This window comes from Artemia sp. Qi Xiang Cuo, chromosome 10 (assembly GCF_049724085.1).
Source record: "Artemia sp. Qi Xiang Cuo chromosome 10, ASM4972408v1, whole genome shotgun sequence".
In the NCBI taxonomy this organism is placed as follows: Eukaryota; Metazoa; Arthropoda; class Branchiopoda; order Anostraca; family Artemiidae; genus Artemia; species Artemia sp. Qi Xiang Cuo.
This window is the reverse complement of record NC_142803.1, coordinates 19,826,749-19,844,895: the sequence shown is the minus strand read 5'-3', so window position 1 is coordinate 19,844,895 and position 18,147 is coordinate 19,826,749. Positions and strand designations below refer to the sequence as shown.

General features: G+C 38.4%; 1 protein-coding gene and 1 long non-coding RNA gene across 2 annotated transcripts; both read right to left on the bottom strand.

Moving 5' to 3' along the window:
* Positions 1 to 2,028: 2,028 nt before the first annotated feature.
* On the bottom strand, positions 2,029 to 3,501 carry LOC148947555 (uncharacterized). Its single transcript, XM_089095933.1, has one exon. The coding sequence runs from the start codon at positions 3,499 to 3,501 to the stop codon at positions 2,029 to 2,031; it is 1,473 nt and encodes a 490-aa protein (XP_088952059.1).
* Positions 3,502 to 10,538: 7,037 nt separating this feature from the next.
* On the bottom strand, positions 10,539 to 15,822 carry LOC148947554 (uncharacterized). The gene is made up of 2 exons (XR_016142380.1): positions 15,749 to 15,822; positions 10,539 to 10,741 (listed from the first exon to the last, which is right to left on the bottom strand). It is a non-coding gene; the product is annotated as an uncharacterized LOC148947554 (long non-coding RNA).
* Positions 15,823 to 18,147: the final 2,325 nt, after the last annotated feature.

Sequence of the window (18,147 nt, the reverse complement as noted above, 5' to 3'; positions counted from 1 at the left end):
ATGTTTTTGAGAAGGACATGCCCCACAGTGCTCCGGGCAAGGGTTGTAAGTTATGCCCTGAGGGCATGTAAAGTTTTTATAGAAAGTGTTGGCGTAGAAACTTCAAAAAAGGCTCGTTCGATTGAAAATTCAAAGGGCTAGTGCCCTTATTAATAGTCGAAAGTGATTGGAGGGCAACTAATCCCCTCTCACGCCCACTTTTTTCCCAAACACATACAATCAAAATTTTGAGATAGCCATTTTGTTCAACCTAGTTAAAACTTCTGGAAATTAGGTCTGTGAGGATGACCCCCCCCCCCCACATCCCTCAGGGAAAGGGTTGTAAGTTATTCCCTGGAGGCATATAAGAATTTTTATAGAAAGTGTTGTCGTAGAAACTTCAAAAAGGGCTCATTTGATTGGACATTGAAATGGCTATTGCCCTTTTTAAAATTCGAAAGTGATTGTAAGACAATTAACACCCCTTCCACGCCCAGCATTTATCCAAACACAACCAATCAACATTTTGAGATAGCCATTTTGTTCAAAGTAGTTGAAATGTCTGGAAATTATATCTAAGAGGAAGACACTCCCCCCACAGCACTCAGGGTAAGGGTTGTAAGTTATGCCCTCTGGGCATATAAGGTTTTTATTGATAGCTTTGTTGTAGAAATTTGAAAAAGGGCTCATTCGATTGGAAATTCAAAGGGCTAGTGCCCTCTTGAATAGTCGAAAGTGATTGGAGGACAATTAACCCCCCACTCACGCTCACCTTTTCTCCCAACACATTCAATCAAAATTTTTAGATAGCCATTTTGTTCAAGTAGTTAAATGTTTTAGAAATTAGGTCTTTGAGGATGATAACCCCCCCCCCAGGGACCACAGGTTAATGGTTGTAACTTATGCCCTGGGGGCATATAAGATTTTTTTTTTATAGAAAGTGTTGTCGTAGAAACTTTAAAAAGGAATCATTCGATTGGAAATTGAACCGGCTAGTGCACTTTTTAATAATCGAAAGTGATTGGATAGCAAATAACCTCTATCTCACGCCCAACATTTCCCCAAACACATTTTGTTTGACGTAGTTAAAAAGTCTGGAAATTATGTCTTTGAGGATGACACTCCCCCCACAGCCCTCAGGGCAATGGTTGTAAGTTATGCCCTGGGGGCATAGGAGGTTTTTTTTTAGTAGAAAGCGTTGGAAACTTTAAAAAGGAATCATTCGATTGGAAATTGAACCGGCTAGTGCCCTTTTTAATAATCGAAAGTGATTCAAATTCAAATTCACTTTATTTTTCCCTTGATATTCTTGTTAACAACAAAAATAACAGCGGAAGTCAAACAATTTAAAAACACTTACAAACTAAATTATTCAAACTTGATTTATTTACAATTTTTCTGGGTCACCATTGTAGTGTTCTACGAAGTATGGACCAAATGACTTCAGGTAGCGCTCGGATGAGTGGATCGGCGGTCTTTCCAGCTTTGCTGTGTTTTTCGTTATTTCCCTGAGCCTCGTAGAATGTTGAGTTTGGCGCGCCTCAAAATTCGGAAGTAGATCGCGGTGTGTTTCAGAGTCAAGGTTTTTTCGTCCAAAGTCCATGACCAGTGTGTGCCTTCTCTCTTTGAGGGACTCCAACTTCAAAACTTTGAGGCTCATCTCATAGTCAATGTAACTACTCCCCAGTATTATTTTGCAGGCCCTTTTCTGCAATTCTTCAATTTTGTCGCTTTGATCAATGGTCAGTGCGCTGTGCCACGCTGGGCAGGCATATTCAGTGAACGGTCTAATGTAGCATTTGTAGCATACAACCATGATCTCAGTTTTCATCCCAAAGCGGCGAAGGTAGGCAAAAGACCTTAGGAGGAAGGCGGTCTTCGAGACGATTCACGATACGTGGGTGTTCCATTTCAGATCGGCATCCAGGTGGACACCCAGGATCTTCACCGTTTTTACAGCCTTCGGCCCACCGCATGGCGGGTCTGGAACTGGCCGTTTAAGGAAATTAACCCTAAATAGGACTGTTTTTTCCTGGCTGAGTGTAAGTTTCACTTGGTTAGCTTCATCCTCGATTTTCGCATTACTGTTAGGATTGGGTCTGGCTGTATGCTCTGTGAGAAAATTCTGAGGAGGAGGGTGGAGAGATCGTCAGCGAATTTGTAGCGTTCCATAATTTCGCGCAAAAGTTTGTTGATCACAATAAGGAAGGGTAAAGGGCCTAACTTCGACCCTTGTGCTGCACCGCAGGTCAGCTCCCTGATGTTTGACGTTTCGCCATTGTGAAGTTGTACTTTCTGTTTGCGGTTCGTCAGGAAACTGCCAACCATTCGCAAGACAATTTGTCTTGCTCCAAGGTGAGTTGCCTCGTCGATAACAACTGAGCGGTCGAGTAAGTCGAACGCTTTCACGAAGTCCGTGATGATGCAGTCAATATAAGCACCGTCAATCTCCAGATGCTCCAGGATGTCTCTGATGAGGCGAATCAGGTAATGCACAGAACTATGACCTGTATGAAAGCCGTACTGCTGAGGATCAAGCTTTTCCCTAATATCTTCGAAAAGCCCTTTGAAGACAATTCCTTCCAGGACTTTTGAGAAAATCGATGTCTTTGAGATGGGTCTTAAGTCATTTGCAGATTCGACGGATGATTTTTTCGGTATAGGAATGACCGCAGCAGTTTTGAATCGTGTCGGGAAGGTGCCCTTACTCAGGCATTGATTTACTACGGCAGTAAACGGTACCGCAAGCTCGTTGCTGCATGCTTTGATCAGTTTGATTGGCAGTTCTCCTGGAAATGAGGCCTTGGATGCGTCCAGTTTTAAGAAAGCGGTCTGGATGGTTTCTGCTTCAATGACAGGGATTTCAGTAATACTTGGAAGGTCGGGAAGTAATGTAAGACAAGGGTACTCTGTACAGATTGTAGCAAAGGGGTCATTAATTGTGTTAGCGGTACGTTTCTCCCCTTTTTCGTTTCTCAGTTCAACGTTTTTCTGCTTTCGGCCAAAAATGTTCTGAACCATGCTATGAAACTTTTTAGAATCGGAAAATAGAAGCTTCTGTACAGTCAAGCGGCCGTGCTGCTTCCTTGCATACTTTATCTTTCTCACCACTATATTTCGCAACTTGTTGGACTCTGCTCTGTTAGAGTTGTACAAGTTATCCCGCCTTAGGATAAGCTCTTTTATATCTGGCGTGATCCAGGGTTTCGTTTCATTTCCTACTACCCGTTTCTTTTCTGGAAAATGCTCTTCGAACATTTTCTGAAGTTGGTCGCAGAAGGCATTTGTCATGTCTTCAGCGGACGGTAGTCTGTAAATAGGGGTCCAGTTCTGCAATGTTAGCTTTCCCTTGAAGGCGGGGATTTGTTCATCGCTGATCGGTCGATAGGTTACTGTTTGTTTAATTACCTTTCGCCGTGACGAATGCGTCGGTCTCCAGGTCACTGTTAGGTGATCACTTAAGCCAATGCTTGCTGTGATTTCTGGCTCGTTGTAGTACTGTTCGAGGTTAGTGAAGACCATGTCAAGTAGGTTACTGCCGCGGGTTGGAGACTTCACTACTTGTTTCAGTGATAGGCTGGACTCTATCCAGGAAGGCTATCATTGAAGTCTCCGCATATCACAATACCAGCAAAGGGATATTTACTCCGGAAGTGGTCGATAGAGTATTGTAGGTAGTTGACTAGAGTCTTCCTGAATGGGGCTTTGGGTGGGTAGTAGACGACTCCAAAGTTTAGGGATGACACTCCCCTTGGTAGGAAGCGCGGTCTTACCCAGACCCATAGCACTTCGAGTTCTGGGGATTTGGGTATTGGAGGATCGAGTATTCGGCTGGGCGTATCGTTCCGGCAGATAAGACCAACTCCTCCACCGTGGCTGATTTCTTCTGTTTTTTCGTCTGCTAACTTCCTAGGTAATATGTATGCATTGTAGCCATCGAGGCTGAGTATACTGCTATTTGTAAGTCGAGTTTCGGTAAGACAGACCATATCGATCTGTTTACCTCGCATCAAAATTTCCGGTTCCTCGATTTTTTTTTTTATTGACTGGACGTTCGACAGTAATGTAGAGGGAAATTCTGAATTCCGGTTTAATCTTGATTTCATTTTTACAGGATCAGAGGTTTGGGTCCTTACCGCGTGACAGTTACTTGTCTGTGCCGGCGGAGGGACTTTCTTGTAATACGTCATCCAGGACTGATGTTCATTATCACTTGGTAGGTATGAAGGAGCGTTTGCTGTTTGTGGTAGAGTTGAAGTTAGACTTGGAGGTGGTGGGTTCGGGCGGTAAAGGTCGAGTATGGATCGTTGTAGCAGGTCGTGTTTTTCCGTTTCTACACCAGCGTTTCTAGCAGAGTGGTGGGAGATACGGTAGGTCGGTAAGTATGGGTGTGATTTGTTCTGGAAGTCCTTTGCTCTTGGTAAATACGATTTGGATGGTGGTGATTGGGTTTTGTGTTTTTCGTACCACTCGTTCTTCTCTCTCCTGGTCCTCCTCTCTTCTGGTTGACGGTTGAGGGTCTTAAGCAGGTCCATGGTTTTGATGATTCCGGTTGATGGTTGGTGTTGGCTATGCCACAGAATCCACTGCTGTAGAAAACGCGAGTCCGGAAGTGATTGTAGTTGTTGACTGTCGATGGGTGATGATTCGGGTGCATATAGTTTTTTGAACTTGTTTGTTCCGTGTCCGTTCTCGTTTTCTGGTTGTTTAGTGCTGGTTTGATTGGGTGAAGGAAGTTGCATCGTTGTCCTTTGGTGCAACGCACGTCCGCAAATCTCTTACATTTTTCTGTATGTTGTTTTTTGCATTTAGCTGACTTGGCTTTTTGGCAACCATCTTGCGCGGCGTTATTTTCACTAACTGGAGGAGTCTAAACGATATGATAGAAACGACACTGGTTGCCCCATCTGCAGTGACCTTTTTTAAAATAAATGCACTCAGTTTGCGTATTTTGGAATGTTTTGACAGGTTGACTGAGTACAATGACTGATCTGTCTTGTTCTGCTCCCCTCGTGCCTTCTTCAATGTCAGGATTTCTGAGTTGAACCTGGCCTGAGTTGCTGGGTTCTTCTGCTGCTGGTGCTCCTGGAGTCGGACTGACTAATCACAGGAAATTTCGGACAATAATAGTCTCAAGAGGATCAGTCACCGTACTCGCATTCTTCTTTTCAGGCTGGACCAATGATCGGTTTTCAAGTTGCGATTGATTGTTCTTTAGAAGTATTTCTGTCATTTCAAGTATTTGTTGCTTATATACTGTGTTGGAAGCAGAAAGCTGCGTTATCAGCGCCCTTTGATCGAGACTGGTTTGATTCCGCTGCTCAATTCTTCCTGTAAGAGCATTAATCATTGCAAATTCCAGTGAGTCTTCTGGGTTACGAACGGAGGTATCAACATTAAGACTAGAGCAGTTGAAGCTTGCTATGACCGGGACACCGTTCTTGAAAGGCGGTTCCGCAAGTTGAGTATCGAACTTTGGTGGGTGGTGAATGACGGACGATAAGAGACGGTTTTCGTCCGCTAAAGCCGGTTTCCTTGAACGGGCCTGTAGAACCTCGTAGGGTGTTGTTCCTGCGTCATCCCACAACATCGAACTTGCTGCCAGAGGGGAGGCTCTTGGACATTCAAACGTGTTAGAGTGGGCAAGGTAAGCGTTTTCAGTTTCCCTTCTGTCGCTTTCCACGAACGGGGTCGACGGCCGTAGTATTTCTTTCTCCCAGAAACGGGAAAAACTCGAATCAAAATTTGAATCACTGACAGGAAAGACATTTATCGTCTGATTTGCTTTTGTTAATTTCGTGTGCGGCCGCCTATCAAATCCGTGAAGGTCAAGCGCTGTGATTAAATTTTCCTCAGTAGATGGTACTGGCGTCGCCTTGGAGAGAGAGCACTTCGTTACTGCTGTGCTAGTTTTGAATTTTTCCGACTGCTTTTCTCGTCCATTTTCAAATACTGAACAATTTGAGAAAGTAGTTACCCTAGTTTGAGTTGTTACACCGGATGTGGGATGAAACGGGTTTTAAGAATTCAAATTGTCGATTACTGCATCATTGGCGGTGGATATAATTGATTGGCATGTAGGTTGCGTCGCTGCTTTCTTCAAACTCCTGGTTTTCCGCACGTCCTTCTTCATAGCAGGAGTTACTCCTTCTGGTTCACCTTTCGGGGAACACGCAACACAACTCCATTTAGGATCCGGAATATAACTCTTTGTGAGTCTAATTCCTGCACAAAACGCGTGAGTTCATTCCTTACATTTGCTACATACCACGGAGTCTGAGGTCACATGTTTGTGGCAAGACACACATAGCCACTTAGGTTTGACTCCTGTTTTCTTCAGGGTAGGCTTCGCTGTTGCTGCTTTCGTCATTAAGAGTCAGGTTACTTATGGTCAGTGATGTACGGGGAGGGGGGTTTGGCTATGCACCAGATCCAAGAGGGGGGCTGTCTTGGTCTTTTGATGCACCAATGCCACCTTATTTTTGAAAACAGTGTACAATCGTGGAGCTTATAGAAAGATCTATCACAAAACGCCTTGACCTATTGGTCGAACGCGTTCAAACCCCCTAAAAAAACCAGAAGCAAGAGAAGCAACAGGAGCCAAAGATCACCGAGAACAAGGGAAGCATCGTGACCTGCTCACCTTTTCCCGGCAATTTAAGGCTAATTAACTGGCATGTATCAATACGGCGCTTCCGGCAGGTTCTCTCCCCTCTTCTGCTTGGTCCCAAGCGATCCACGCAGTCCACAGGACTTCACTTATTCAGAAGATATATATACACAGGTGGCAACAAAGATAGTGCTATATGAAGATAGCACAATAGATGGCGTGCCAATCTATATGAAAAAAAGATGGCGCTGGTGAGAATAACCAGAGAGTAAAACCTATGTTAAGAATTATAGAAGATCCCTCAAAAACAACTCAACTAAAAATCTATAATTATAATTTAGAAATCAATATGGAAATAACTTCAAAGTAATGCAGAAGCTCTATTTCATTGAGGGCAGATATGAAAAATCAGCTACAATAGCTCTGAATATAATTTAGATGGCGTTTTTTGCGACAAGAATAACACTGCTGCGGTTAAGGTAGGAAAGTAGGTTAGCAGCTGGTTTTGTATTAAATCAGGAGTTAAGCAGGATTGTGTTGTATTCCCTTTATATGGATTATTTTGATGGACTTTGTTTAAGGAGCACAGGAAAGGCAATGGGAGACCACGGAATCAAACGGGGAGGAAAAAGTCTCCTGGATTTAGAGTATGATATTGATGGCTCAAGCATCCTCGGTTGCAATTTGAGCAAAATAAGCGAAGCTTTGATGACTTTGCGAACACAGGGTGCAAGATTAGGTCTGGAAATTAGTGTTAAATAACTTAGGCCATAGACGCCAGGACTAAGTGAAGGTGACAAGACGTCGTTGGACAATGAAAGATTGATCTGGTGGGCAGCTTCACTTACCTTGGTAGTATTATTAGTAAAGATGGTGGGAGCAGTGAAGATGTTAAAAGTAGAATAAAAAAAGTTTGGAAGAATAGGAAGATAAGTCTGCAAACCAAGATTAGAATATTAGAAGCTACAGTGATGACAGTGGTGAAATATGGCTCTGAAGCATGGACGCTCCGAAAAGTAGATGAAGATTTGCTAGATGTTTTCCAGAGAAATTGCTTAAGGATTGTTCTGGGTACCCGGCTGATTGACCGTATTTCAAACAATAAGCTATACGAAAAATGAGGTTCAATACCACTCTCTAGGGCTGTAATGAAAGAAAGGTTGAGGTGGCTAGGGTACGTTGTGGGGATGAAGGATTGCCGAAGATTGTTCTTTTCGGCCAACCGTCTAGGGCTAAACGGAAAGCATGTCGTCCTCGTCTGAAGTGGGAGGACGTCATGAAGAAAGATTTAAAGGAAATCGGAACTTCGTGGGCGGGTGTAAAAAGGGAGGCTTTGAATAGATTGGGGTGGAGGAGGAGCATGCGTAGCTGTGTTGGCCTCAGGTGGCTTGGTGCTGCAGTGAGTTGTTATTGTCTCTGCTTTTCTTCTTCTTGTTGTTCTTCTTTTTATTGTCTTACTTCACCGGTCCGAAGACACATTGTTTATGCAAGTGAAATGATCATGATTACTTCTTTTTTCTCAGTGTTTTTCACTGACCTCAAACCCTTTTTTTTTGGCATATTATTTTCTTTCTTCGTTCTACTGCACTTGAATTCATTCGATCATTCACTATGGAATCGACAAATTGACATATAAGTTCAGTTCGAATATTTTTGTCCATAGTATTTGAAAAAAGAAATAGAACACCCGATATATACGAAAAAAGTCCAATAACTCATCTTATAGCACCAATGAACTCAATTTGGTAGCAGATCTCGGCATAAAATGGTCATTTTTCATTATAAGATTTACTATAGGAGTCAAACTACAGTGTATGTTTATTTGTTGTTTTTATTTCAATCTAGTGACAATATACATCTTTTGCACCGTTTAAATTTTATAAAAAGAAATTGTAAAATTTCTTTGCTTAAGGGTTTAACAGAAAATGTACTGGAAAACATACACTTTTTCCGTTCGAGTTATTCTTTAATTTCAGTTATATTTGTTGCGTTGAGAGGGCCTCAAAGTAAACGACGCTCAAAAAAAGAACTAACTTAAAATAATATCGATTTGAAAGTTGCGTAATTCCTGAGACCAATTTTGAGCCCCTTCACGGCACCCTAGATATTTTCAAAATCGTCACTTTTTTTATCCTTTTCTGAAACCTCGGACTACCGTTACAGAAAACCAGCTGTTGTGGACATAGGACACTTCCTATCGGAGTCTACATGAAAGTAGGATTGTTTCCGAGATTAACTAAAGAAAAAACTGCGAAAAAGAGATTTTTCACATAAAAGTAAAGGCCATATTAAACTTAAAATCAGAAGCATCAAAAACCTACGATAATTAAAGCTCAAAATGACCAGAAATTACTATTAAAGAATAAATGAAACCCAAAACGAACAGAAGTTAAATAAAGAATCAAAGCAAACAAACATACAACAGGTATTAATATAAACTAATAAATAAATCTTAAAACGAGTAAAATTAAATTGAATGTGTAAATCTAGCTTAAAACAAACAAAAATCACTACAAATAAGAGTTTGGGTTCTGCCTTCCTCCCTAACTATAAAAGTCCAAAACCTACTGCGTCATTGGCGCTTTACTGAAAACTGTATGTGTCTTGAACAGTCTTGAAAAGAACTAAAAAATAAAACCGAATATTTGACATATAATGATGTTTACTGTATTTCAAAATTTAATTTTACTGTAATTTTTATTTTCAATGTTGTAATAAGTGCAAAAGAAAATATTTGTAATAGCAAATTTTTTTGTCGTAATAGTAAAGTAATTTTTGGTCATTTTGAGCTTTAGTAATTGTAGGTTTTTATTTCTTCTGATCTTAAGTTTAATAGGGTCTTTACTTTTCTTTGAAAAACTTCTTTTTCGAAATTTTTTTTAATTACTTCTCAAAAACAATCCTACTTTGATGTAGACTCCGGTAGAAAGTGCCCTGCGTCAAAAACACTTAGTGTTCTGTAACAGTATCACGAGGTTGATAAAAAGGAAAGAGACGACTTTGAAGATATCTAGTGTGCCGTGCAAGGCTACAGAATTGGTTTCAGGACTTGCGCAACTTTCACATTGATGCTATTTTCAGTAAGTTCTTTTTCTGAGCATCATTTACTTTGAGGCCCTCTCAACGCGGCAAATATAACTGAAATGGAAAAATAACTGGAACGGAAAAAGCATATGTTTTGATTTTCATTACCTTTTCTGTTTAACCCTTAAGCAAAAGAAATGTTACAATTTTTTTTTAATTTTAACGGTGCAGAAGATGTGCATCACTAGATTGAAATAAAAAATAACAAAACTACACTTTAATTTGACTTCTAAAGTAAATCTTATAATGAAAATTCACCATTTTATGCCGAGATATACTACCTAATTGGGTTCAGCGGTGCCATGTGATGAGCTATTGGACATTTTCGTGAATATGGATGTTCTGTTTGTTTTTTTCTGTTTGACTATTATTGATAAAAGCATCCAACCTGAACTTATACGTCAATTTTGTCAACAATGCAACGTAATTTGTTGGAGTTAAAAGTGAATGTTAATATAATATTAACTTCTGTTCGTCTTCAAGTGCGATTAAATTTCAACCCATAAGAAATCTAAACTGAACTTTACTTTAAAGAAGACATTTTAACTAATTAAAACATCCTTAATTCAATATATGTAAGAAACAGTTTTTTATTCGAAAAAGAATCATTAATTTTTTTTTTACTCTTTAGCAAAAATTAGCTTCTAAATTTTTTACAAAAGTAATCGAAATTACTTATGATTCTTTAACCTTAAAATTATTTTAGTTTTTTTCGAAGATATACTCATTAGCAAAATGGTAAAAAAGCGATTCAAAAAAAGATAAAATAATCTATATTTTTACAATAACAAATATGAGAAATACTTATATTTTAAGAGAAAAAGTAGTTTGCACCTACTGCGTCAATCACGATATAAATCAAACAACAATGAAATAGTATAATTTAATTACAGGAGCAAACAAGGCTGCTCAAAAAGATTCTCTTGCAATAAACTCTTTAAAAAAGCAGATATCAGTTAGAATAAAATATATTGCACCTATACATGGACTAATGATGCAAGTAAAATTCTATTGCTGCTGAAAATGCTGCAAATCCTATGCCGCCAAAGAGTCCCGCTTTTAAGCCAGCTGAAAAAGAAAAGATAGTGTCACTAAATCAAACTTTCATTAAAAAAAGAAAAAAAAACTCGAGAAAAACCCCAGCCATTTTCCATTCGCACGAATGAAAGGATATCATATACCATGCTCAACGGAGCAATAGACATTCCGAATGCTGCTAACACAGTGAAACATGTAGTTCAAGGATTGAAAAGTTAAAACGACCGTAATATTTCCTAAGAAGTATTCAGCATCTTTTCTGCAATGCCAGAGTTTCCAACTTCGAGGTACCAAAGCAAAACTTTCATTTTTTGAATGAACTTTTCATAAGTGGACAATTCCAAAGCAAATCTGTCTTAATATGATTAAGGAGACTTACCCCGCATTTAATAAGCTTTTTGCAATTAATTTTGAGTGTTCATTGAATTGCGTTTAACAGCGCTTATCCAAGCGGCGTTCAATAGAGCATAAGAATTGTGCTCATTCAATAAGGAATTGCAATTAATTACAAAAAGTTAAATTGAATTAATTACTTTGAGCGCAGGGTTAATTTCAAATTAGAGTAGGCCAAAACTGCAAAAAAGGCATTAATCGTTTATTTGAATTTACGTGGAATCACTAGATGATCGGGCAGAACAAAAGGTAACCAGTTCGTAGAATTCATGAAATTACATTTGACAAAATTTATTGTTAATACTGTTTACTTGCTACTTATTTACTGATTTTTCTGCGGCTGATTTTTATTTTTATTTTTCAAGTTCAAGTTCTTTATTAATCAATAAAAAATGTTTTGACAAAACTATCAATTAATGACCCACAGCGAGAATAACTCGTGATATAGAGTATAGAGCTGTGATTCCCAGCGTGGGGCGCAGGCCCCACCGGTGGGGCATAGCAATATTTGGGTGGGTCATGGGCAGGACATGCACCCTTCAACTGACTATACTTTAATTGTTAAAGTATAGTCAGTGCCTTAATTATTGAAATCAATAGCCTTAATTACTGAAAAAAACATTTTTCATGTCAATAACGTCACATTCAAATACATTTAAAAGAGCAAAAAAGATACATGATAGTATTGCAATGACGTTATACATTGTATAATAGGTGTTGTATTCGGACAACATTTGTCTTTAGTATAAAATATGCCTAGCGGACGACCCAAAAAAGATACCCAGTTAATGACCTTTAAAGCTTCCTTCTGATGATTCCACGCAAATATTTTGAATTACAAAATTTAAATATCACAAAGGGGGGGGGCGGAGGTCAAGATTTTAGAAATTATTAGGTAGGGCACGCCCCAAAATCGGTTAGGAACCATTGATTTTGCGTAAAGAGTGGTGGACTAAGTGAGGACAACTCCTTCACACGGAACACATTTTCTGTCTCTTTATCGTGTTTTAATGTCATGTTTAAAGTTTTAGTGTTGCTCTTTACTTTTATTCGAAAAAACCTTGTTTTCTAAAATAGGTATTTTTCCATTTATATCGATAATTAATTAAATTCAAATAAAATTCTTCTAAATGAAACTGGTCGAAATTTTTAATATAATTTAATGTTTTACAAAGAAAACAGCAGGCCATAAAAAAGGGGCCTAGTATTTTCGAACTGAGGTTATGTTAAGTTAGGGGTATTGTCCAAATACTTTACCAACACCCCCCCTCCCACACACACACACCCCTAATGTGCAAATATTATATCATTATATATATTATTATATCAAATTATATCATTATATAAACTAAAGGTTATATAAAGCTTGTATTTCATTAGGATTAACCCGATTAACCTAACTTCACTTCTTGGGTGTGTTTCGTTTAATTAACAAGTACCAAAGAAACAAAACATAATGCGGTAGGCACCATGGTATTTTTAAAATTATTCGCTTGATAAGAAATAAAAATAAATCATATCGAAAAAAGTCAAGTACTTACGATGGAAAAAGTTGATGTATTGCCGACCATTCTGATGTAGGTACTTATTTTATATGAAACAGGAACAATAACGAGGGAAAATTTAAAGAAAAAAAAATACATAAAAACTTAACCACCAAGAATTGCTGTTTGTTTGTATGGAAAAGATAAACGACAAGCCTTTTAATCAAAGGGAAAAATCACTATTTGCGATGTTGATTACAATTATGTTAAACTAAAAAATTATTTTAAATGTCTGTCAGCTTTCTCCTTGCAAAACTGTTTTTTCAAGAAGTTCAGTTTGGGTTTTGTGCCGGTCATTCGACTGAGCACGCATGTGTTTCGCTCCTTAGTTTCATTCGTTCGGCCTAAGATGCTGGTAAAGGCAATACCAGCATCTTTTCTTTTCTTTCGTGTGTAGGTACGAATAAGGATGCGCGCCTATATGAAGAGGTAGAACGGATGTGTAGAGGTAGAAACTTTCAAATCTGTCAATAAAACGTTTTTTTTTATTTATTTTTTTTTGTACGGAGTGGATCGAACTTTGGCTCAAGAAGCGTAATGATAACGCTCCTTGAACTTTTGCTTTTCTCTTTCGACTTATGCTTTTCGATGACCCTGGTCTTTTCAATATCTTTGTATTTCTCTCTCATTTTTGTTACTTTCTTAAAATCTGGATCACAAGACATCTTAGTTGCCATCCTATGTGTGCTCGAGTAAGGTTCCTTACGGCAGCCTTTCTATCTCTTTCAAATCTGCTTTTCTTATATGATTGCTCGAAAGCCATTGTGGCAAACATGTTTGAAGCCCGTTACGTACTTAAAAGTTTACAAAATACTTTACTTATAAAACATCAATATCCAAAAAAAGATAAGAAGGGGGGCATCAGGAATTTAGGAATGCCTTGGTTGGACATGGCCCGAAAACGATTGGGAACCACTGGTATAGAGTATCTACTATCAAAGAGTTCGTAGTATCAAACTGTGAGTTAGTAGCAACTCGGCCAAATAGTAACCGACACTCTAAAAAAGGGAATATTGATAAGATCTAATACATCAAAAGAATTGAATATTTATACTGATTCGAAATATATAAAATTCATTAAGTTTGACATTACCCATCAAAAGTTACGAGCCTGAGAAAATTTGCCTTATTTTCAAAATGAAGAGATATACTCCCAAAGAGTCGAGCAATCTTAATGAAAATCACATCATTTGATTGAGCGTATCAGAGAACCCTACTGCAGAGGTTTCAAGCTCCTATCTACAAAAAAGTGGAGTTTTGTATTTTTGCCAGAAGAAAAATCACGGATGCGCATTTATTTATTTATCTTCCCTAGGGGTGATCGGTTCGAACCAATGCTCCTAGAAGATCTGAAGAGGGCTCATTCGAACGGGAATTAAAAATTATAGTGCTACTTAAAATGACGAAAAAATCTGAGGGGGGGGGGGCAAAAAGCCCCCCTCAACTCCCCTTTTTTCCTCCAAGACACCAACTGAAAATTTTGAAATAACCATTTGGTTCAGCACAGTTTACAGGTCCAATATTTGTGCCTCTGGGGATGACATGACGCCCCCCCCCAGCCCCTGAGGAAAGGGCTGTAAGCGATGCAATTCGCCCATTGTTTACACTTAGTATTTGTCATTGGGAAAAATACATAATTTTTAGGGGGAGGGGACATTTTCCCCAGGGATAATTTTATATTGGGAGGAAAGTTTCCAAGGGAATTTTCCGCGGAAGGTTGGGGAGATTTCCAACATGATTTGGAAAACAATCAGAAATTAAATAAAAAAAAGGTTTTGTCACCTGAAAGTAAGAAGCAACATTAAAACTTAAAAAGGAGAGAAATTATTCTGTATATGAGAAGCACTGCCTCTTTTTAATTCCTTGCTCTTTATGCTAAAGTTCGACTTTTTGTCACAATTCTTCAAATAAGACTAGTCAAACACAAGGGTTGTTGAAATTGAATGAGAAGTATTTAAAAATAACTTTAAGACCTTAGCGTAAAGAGTGACGGACTGATGCAGAATAATTTCTGTTCAAGTTTTAATATTGCCCCTTACTTCAGTTGGTTTTCTAAAAAATCTAAGCGTTGCTTCCGAACTTGACATGTATCATAAGAGTACATCACATGCGTGACATCCAAAGTTCCTTTTTAACCAAATATAGCCCCTTCCGTTTCGTTAGTTCTTTCGTCTAAACTTGAAAAATGTCTAAAATCGCTCGTAATTCAATCTAGAAACATAATTTTCCAATGATAACTCCTCTTAACGATAAAAACATGCTTCTTTTGAGGTTGATGCACAAGTTTTATTTAATTTGGACACTACTTAAAAGAAATTTACGAAAGATTGACTTGTCGGAGAATTCCCATTCTCAAGTATATTTTCAAATCCAACTACTTCTAATCGGAAACCTTCTGTAGTTACCAACTAACACTTAAACATCCAAAGAAATCACGAAATATTGAAAATGAGTTTATAATATCTCATCCCAATGTTATCTGGCATGCCCACTCTTCCTCTTGTCCCCTTTCAGGCCCTTCAATATAACTATCTCAAATCTACGTAATTACAATGTTTTACTTTTCGCAAGTTTCATAGGGCATTGCAGGAGCAGGGATATTGACCTCTCATATGCCCACAGATAACATACGTACTCCAAAGATAAGCTAATAACTGTTAATCTTTACAGTCAATTCCATCAAATTTTGATTCAATATTAAAAAAATAGTATTAATTAGAGGTTAAATCTCGACAAGCATGAAACATTTATAATTTTCGAAAGTTGCATCTACATATCGCTACATGTACACTCTTTTGTCGGGATGGCTTATTTCCAGTGGTTATATCTTTTACATGGCTTGGCATTTGTTCAAATATGGCGAGTATGCGTAGGAAGCTTGTCGATGATTCACGGAAAAATATTCAAGTCTGTTATTCAAAAGAAGTTGCCAAATCGAGGCAAATATAATCGGATGGCTCTATGCAACATTTTTCAATTTCCAGTGATCATACTACGGTGTTTCTGGCCGATTTGTTCAGTTTATACAAGTTTTGCGATGTTAGACCATCGAGTCGTATAACCTTCTGTATTTTAAGTGTTACTAGACATAAATACATACCTCTCAGACCCAACAAACTTCCTGTTAGGAACCCAGCATAGGTACCATTTTTCCAATCTGTTTTTCCACGGTACTAAAAAATAATTTTTTTCTTTAGATATTCTTTTGAGCACGCCTATTACATTAATTAATTTACAGAAATATTTTCTAAAAGAAAAACTCAATTCAAACAGCGATGTTAAAACCTAACAGAGAACAAATAAAATCAAATAAAAATGAATAACCAAGTCAAACGAAGAGAAAGAATTATATTACTTGCCTCATCCCTCTACCCCCTGAAATACCCTGGCTCTAGTGGGTATCCCAGATGAGTGTGAAGAGGAATATCAAATTAAAAATATTTAACTTCACGTAAATGTCCCAAACTCCCTCCTTTGACAGTTGAATTGCCTCAAATCCCACTGTCTAGAACTTACTTCTGTTTTATACACTCAATAGCTGAGTATACCTGCCCTGTTTGGCATCTCAATGATGTGATGGACAGAGTAGAGTTAGCACAAAAAAAGATGCATAAAACTTATCTTGAATGGAGTAAAAGTCCCTTATATCTTGCAAAGGCAATTTGGTCATCTTTGCAAAAAATTAGGCAAAAATCTAACAGTGCTTCGATATAGAGATCCCTATAATCCCCTAGCAGATTTACTTTTCCCTAGTCATACCCCTTCCCTTAGAACCCGTATTGTGTGCTTTGCCTCAACAAGAATCGCCGATTTTACCCCAATAAAATTCTCCATCGAAAGATTTGGGCAAATTCTGTTCCTTATAAAGCTCAAAAGTCTAAGAATTATTGTTGATGAAGGGAAAGTCCCTTATCCATCTCCCTTCTTCGTCGCGCTATTGGGCATTGTTGCCATTGGGCAAAGGACGATAAAAATTTACTTGCACTTTGCTAGTAGTGTTCTCATAACCCCAGAACAAATTCACTTTTCCCCTGTCATTTTTCCCCTTAGATCTAGCCTCCATCATTCTACCTGAACATATATCTCCTTTTCGCCCCAACGAAATTCTCCAGAGAAGGATGTTAGGAGAACTTTTGTTCACTATATATATAACAAGAACTAGAACAAGGATCCAAATAGTAATTTCAGGAAAGAAATAATTCGAATACATTGAATACCTTTATATAAAATTATTTGAAAAAAACTACGTTTTCTAAAGAGTTAAAGAGGCTGAGTTACAAGGTCGAACCTTAAAACGTACAGGGATTAGGAGGCACAGTTGGGGGGCTGCCGCCCCAAACCCCCGCTTTCGCAGCCTTTAAATAAAAAAAAATTTTAAACTGAAAGTAAGGAGCGACATTAAAACTTAAAACGAACAGAAATTATTCCGTATATGAAAGAGGCTGTGCCCTCCTCAACGCCTCGCTCTTTACGCTAAAGTTTGACTTTCTCACAACTCTTTTTTTAAACAATAAAAACTTTAGCGTAAAGAGCGAGGCGTTGAGGAGGGCACAGCCTCTTTCATATACGGAATAATTTCTGTTCGTTTTAAGATTTAATGTCGCTCCTTACTTTCAGTTTAAAATTTTTTTTTTATTTAAAGGCTGCGAAAGCGGGGGTTTGGGGGCGGCAGCCCCCCAACTGTGCCTCCTAATCCCTGTACGTTTTAAGGTTCGACCTTGTAACTCAGCCTCTTTAACTCTTTAGAAAACGTAGTTTTTTTCAAATAATTTCTGCACGTTTTTGTACAGTTTATTACTTATTATTGCTTGACTAACTGTTAGCTGATCGTGTCAGGAGTTGAAGTTGGGGGCTGCCGCCCCCAAACCCCCCGCTCTTGAACATTCTTGTGTTAAGGCTTTTAATTCCTGAATACTCAAATCACGTCGTACAGGGTGCCTCCTAATCCCTGTACGTTTTAAGGTTCGAACTTGTGACTCAGCCTCTTTAACAGCCCCCCCAACTGTGCCTCCTAATCCCTCTACGTTTTAAGGGTTGACCTTGTAACTCAGCCTCTTTAACTCTTTAGAAAACGTAGTTTTTTTCAAATAATACACATAAACAGGTTAGACATGCTTTGTTATGAAAATTGACGCGCAGATATTTTCATAACAAAGCATGTCTAACCTGTTTATCTGTATTATTTGAAAAAAATTAAGGTTTTTCGTAAATGTAAATTCGGGGGATAATTTTTTCGGTCTGAAAATATCAAAAGGCCCTAACAGGTCGAATTCTGCTTCGAATGAGTCCTCATTCAACCGGATCCGTTGCCAACTGTGGCTTGTAGGCGTGGCTAAGAAAAAAAAGAGACGATGATGAATTTTAAGTGGCTATATTTGGTTTTTTGAAAACAGGGAAGGAGTGATCGGATTGAAATTTCGAGGATAAGCTCCCGGGCCCTAGGAAAGCTTAACTTCTAAATTTCAGCCCAATCGGACAACGTTAAAGGGGGCTGTGGTT